Genomic DNA, 5,000 nt, shown 5'->3' with positions numbered 1-5,000 from the left:
ATAAAGGCGCTATATAAGTGCAGAATATTTACCATCAGTAATGTCCCGTAGTGTCACACTCACATTCATAACTTCATCTAAAACTATTTAAAAATAAATGTTCTCATGTTTTTGGTAAAATAATTATTATACATCAGCTTTTGGCTAAAATCCACATTTTTGAAGCTAATATGCCCAATATATTTAGTAGAATTTTCCTTACTTAAAATAGGTACTTTACACTTTAAATACAACAAACAAATCCACTGAAAATCCCTGAAACACCGGCTGTGACCGATACACACCTGTCATGAGTTTCTTATATAATCATAAGAACTTCTATAAATCGAGAGAGACTATGTGGAATATTTGTACTTTTAAATCATAATTTGGCACACTGCGCTGAATTTACTTTTCATTTGAGTTATACGGTGATTAAAAATGGTGACTTACACCAGTGGCTCTCAACCAGCACCTCAGCAGACTTCTAAGGGGTCCACAAGACGAAACTACCAAGATGTAGGTGTACAACATAAAAACTGCCAGTTTCTGGGGGGGGGGGCCTTCAAAATGTTATCCTGGACAATCGGCGCCTCAGAGCCAATATAATTGAGAAGCACTGACTAATACATTCTATACAGATCATTTAACCTAAAATCCTGATTCACATATTCATTGTATGAAAGGAATATTCCGGGTTCAAGATGAGATCTGCTCATTCGACAGCATTTCTGTCATAATGTTGATTAGTGCAAAAATTACTTTCGACTCGTTCCTCGTTTTCTTTATAAAAGCACAAATGTGTGTTCAGTGAGACTCTTATAATGGAAGTCAATGGGGGCAATTTTTGGAGGTTTAAAGACAGAAATGTGAATCTAATAATTTAATAAAAGCACTTACATTAATTCTTCTATAAAACAAACTTTTTACTCGATTACAGGGTTTACGGCATTATGTCGCCATGGCAACGAAGTAGTAAATTGTCTCTATCTTCACACAGATGTGGTTATTAAGTGATTTAATGACAGTAAAATCATGTTAACACACATATTGTTTATGTCTTGTGTTTATACTTGTGAAACAGTATTTTAATGTTTACAGATTAAACCCCATTGACTTGCATTGGAAGTGTCTCACTGGAACACACATTTGTGCTTTATTAAAGAAAAGGAGGAACGAGACTAAATTCATTTTTGTGGTGATCAACATTATGACACAAACGCTGTCGATTGAGCTTCACTCATATTGAACCCGGAATATTCCTTTAATGTTATAAATGCCCATTAGTGGCCTGATGAACATTCACAGTAAGTTATAATCAAGCAAATGTCAAGATTTTATGCTAGGAGCTAAATGTATGATTTTACAACAACAAAAGGGTCATGCACCTGTGTGTGTAATAAAGGGTTTATTAATGCAGGTGATGTAATGAGGTGTGAAACCGGTCACACCGGATCAGCCGGTCACTGCACATGTGTACACCTGTTTTACAGGTATGATTCTGTTTAAAGTTTGTTCAGGCTGGTAGTATAACACAATTTAACTATATACACTGATAAATCTAGATTCAATGACGTCACTCTAGAGTTCATGTTGATCACGTAAAAAGTTACAGAACTAACAAACAAAAACTAGAAAGCATGTACCATGATATGTATTAAATACACCAGATCCCATCACAGTACTGCCACAGTAGTGTTCTGTCATTATAATGTGAAGATGTCCTGATGAATGTCCAGTGTGATATGGTCAGTGAACACTCACCCAGTATAATGTTCCTGCGGCTGTAGTGCGGCTGTTCCGTGTAAACCCACTCAAAATCATCCCGAGTCACAGTGTTCCCCATGATCCAAACCTGAACTTCAAACCAGCCAGAGATCATCAGGAGCGATCGCGACACACAAGCCACGCCCACTCGACGGAGCGCCAAGAAGACACGCCCACTCACCGGCAAGGCGAACAGAGACCACGCCCACTTTGCAATCAGTTCACTTTTCCAGCTAGGTGAGTTTATCAGATTGTTTATCACAATACAGGGAATCCAGAAGTTAGTGAAGTCAGAAGAAAATGAAATATATTGGGACATCCTTTTAAAGGACAAATTGTTCATCAAGAGACAAAAATGTCTACAATAACTAGTTTTACATTTTTTGTTGAAAACGAGAGACGTTTTCCTGGACAAAACCATTTGTCACCATTAAGTTTTTGTTTATGTCATCTTGGACTGACACTGACCCCTAGTGGTCTGGATGCAGCATCATTCAAAAATCAATATTTTTCAGTTACAGATGCCATTGCAGAAATTCACTTTCAGAGTCAGTTATGATTAATTTAACCCAATTGTGAAAGTGTCTAATAACCTAAATGCCTTGTGAATTTCATTGTTTTTTTATGTACAGTAATTTCAAATCAGATGATCGCAACACGCTCCAAAACAGTTGAGACAGATAAAAATGTGATGAATTAACAAGAGATGTTAAACAGGAGATGTTAAACAGGCAATCGTGTCATAGTATATAAGGAGCCTCCAGAACAACTTTGCAAGAATCATTCCAGACTCGTCAATCTACCAACTGATGCTTCAGCAAATAATCCAGCACTTTTTCCCAAATACAAATGGGAAGGATTTTGGGCATTTCACCCTCTACAGTGCACAATAGAGTTAAAAGATTAAAGGAATCTGGGCAAATCTCGTTGCGTAAAGGGAAAAATGAAAACCACTTCTGAATGTACATGAACTCTGACCCTTCAGATGTCACTGTCTTATAAACATCATTAATCTGTAATGATATCATGAACATGGGTTTGAGATTACTTTAGTGAACCTTTGTTAGTCAACACCACTCGCCGCTGCATCCACAGATGCAAGTTCAGACTTTACTAAAGGAGAAGCCGTACATCATCACTGTCCAGAAGTGCTGCCGACTTCTCTGGACTCACTCTCAACTTTAGTGAACCTTTATTAGTGAACGCCACTCGCTGCTGCATCCACAGATGCATGTTAAGACTTTACTGTGTAAAGGAGAAGCCGTACATCATCACTGTCCAGAAGTGCTGCCGACTTCTCTGGACTCACTCTCAACTGAGATGGAAAGTAGAACAGTGGAACTGTGTGTTTTGGTCCCATGAGTCCACATTTCAAATAGTTTTTGAAAAACAAAGAGGAAAAGAATCATCCGAGCTGTTATTAGCATCAGGTCCAAAAGCCAGTGTCTGTATGGGCCAGGGGTGTGTCAGTGCCCATGGCATGGGTAACTCGCACATCTGTGAGGGCACCATTAATGCAGACACATATGCACACATTTTGGTGCAGCATACGTCTTTTCCAGGGATGTCCTGGAATTTTCAGCAGGACAACTTCAAAGCACATACTGGTCGAATAATCAGAGAGAGCGGGTGCTAGATTGGCACGCCCGCAGTCCTGACCATCTCCAGTTGGGAACGTGTGGCGCATTATGAAGCACACAATACAGTAATGAAGATAACGTACAGTTGTGCAGCTGAAGACCTTCATAATGGATTAACGGGGGAAATTCCACTTTCTTAATAAACGTGTGTCTTCAGTGCCCAAATGCTTAATAAGTGTTATTACAAGAAATGATGATGAAAACACTCGACTGTGCCAACTCTACTGGAGCGTGTTGCAATCATCTGATTTGGAATGACTGAACATAAAATTAATAAACAATGAAATTCTCAATGTAAATCATCATATAATGTGTAGTTGTGGTGCTTTCAATATAACAAAGGGTGAATATAATTTACAAATGCATCGTTTTTGTTTTTATTGTCATTTTTCATACTGTCCCAAATTTTTCTGAATTGGGGATGTAGAATAAAGCAGCTTTATATGCTTATGATACGACTGGAGTCTTTATCTCACGCTCACACGCGCACGCACGTACACATTTGACAGGGTTACAAACATCAACCTAATGACAGCAAAGCAAAAGTACAACCAACATGCTGTAAACAAACTATATAAACAGAACATTTCAGAATCATTTGAGCTCAACTGGAACTGCAAAATTTGGTGTCTGTCAGAAACTTGTTTATTAAAGGAATATTCTGGGTTCAATATGAGTTATGCTCAGTCGACAGCGTTTGTGTCATAATGTTGATTAGCACAAAAATTACTTTCGACTCGTTCCTCCTTTTCTTTAATAAAAGCACAAATGTGTGTTCCAGTGAGACACTTCCAATGCAAGTCAATGGGGTTTAATCTGTACACATTAAAATACTGTTTCACAAGTATAGACACAAGACATAAACAATATGTGTGTGAACATGATTTTACTGTCATTAAATCACTCACTAACCACATCTGTGTGAGAGTTAGAGACAATATTTGCTCAACTAAATAAAGTGAAGCTTTCAAGCAGAATATAGAGTTAATATAACAAAACGTACCATCCTGCATCGTGACCGAGTCCAGCGCACTCTCCGTCCCATTGCTCGCCGGTCTAGATAGCGTCCATTAGCTCGAACCACTTCCACTTTTCCTTGATGGTTCTGTCGTCACTTTAGTGTTTTTTACCTTCCCCTTCACTGTTGGGAGATCCGGTGGTATCCGTGTGCGGCCGACAGCTGAGACACTTCCTGAGAGACTTTTTTATAGAGGAACGTCTAAACTCGTTTATTGACCACGGCGGGGTTTTGCGCACAGCCATTTCTTTTTTTACAATTCGAAAGTCGCGTGAAGAAACGATACTGTTATTGCTGTTACTAACTTTATAACTAGCGTGTTGATGTCGCGTGTAGCAAATCTAAATCCAGTGACGCCGATAGTGACGATTCTCTCGGACCAATCAGTGATCTGCAGGGCTTTGACGTCACTGTTAGTATTGGCTCGGCTCGCTTGGAACCTCGACCAAGGTGGAACTAAATAAAGTACCAAGTACCAGGAACTATCCACAGTGGAAAACCCCATAACAGAAAAATATGATCTCCATTGATTGTAGCTTTGTTCTTTTGGCAAAAAGGAGTGTTAAATAAAAGTGAAGATCGATAGAAATACTCGT

General features: G+C 38.8%; 1 protein-coding gene across 4 annotated transcripts in view; it reads right to left on the bottom strand.

The window, feature by feature from the left end:
• Positions 1 to 4,435, bottom strand: part of LOC127635592 (sphingolipid delta(4)-desaturase/C4-monooxygenase DES2-like) — a 6,899-nt gene extending 2,464 nt beyond the window's left edge. For 2 of the 4 annotated variants that reach the window (XR_007969498.1, XM_052115730.1), the window contains exon 1: positions 1,744 to 2,210. Coding sequence is in view for 2 of the 4 variants with exons in the window: in XM_052115730.1 (XP_051971690.1) it covers positions 1,744 to 2,167 (424 nt within the window). In the remaining 2 variants the exon portion in view is untranslated. Of the gene's footprint in view, positions 1 to 1,743; positions 2,213 to 4,389 lie in introns of those variants that run through there. The other 2 variants (XR_007969497.1, XM_052115731.1) reach the window with 2 other exon arrangements.
• Between the last annotated feature and the right edge of the window lie 565 nt (positions 4,436 to 5,000).

The sequence above is a fragment of the Xyrauchen texanus genome, chromosome 43 (assembly GCF_025860055.1).
Source record: "Xyrauchen texanus isolate HMW12.3.18 chromosome 43, RBS_HiC_50CHRs, whole genome shotgun sequence".
Lineage (NCBI taxonomy): Eukaryota > Metazoa > Chordata > Actinopteri > Cypriniformes > Catostomidae > Xyrauchen > Xyrauchen texanus.
Note: the sequence above shows the minus strand (reverse complement) of the source record. Positions and strands in the feature narration are given on the sequence as shown.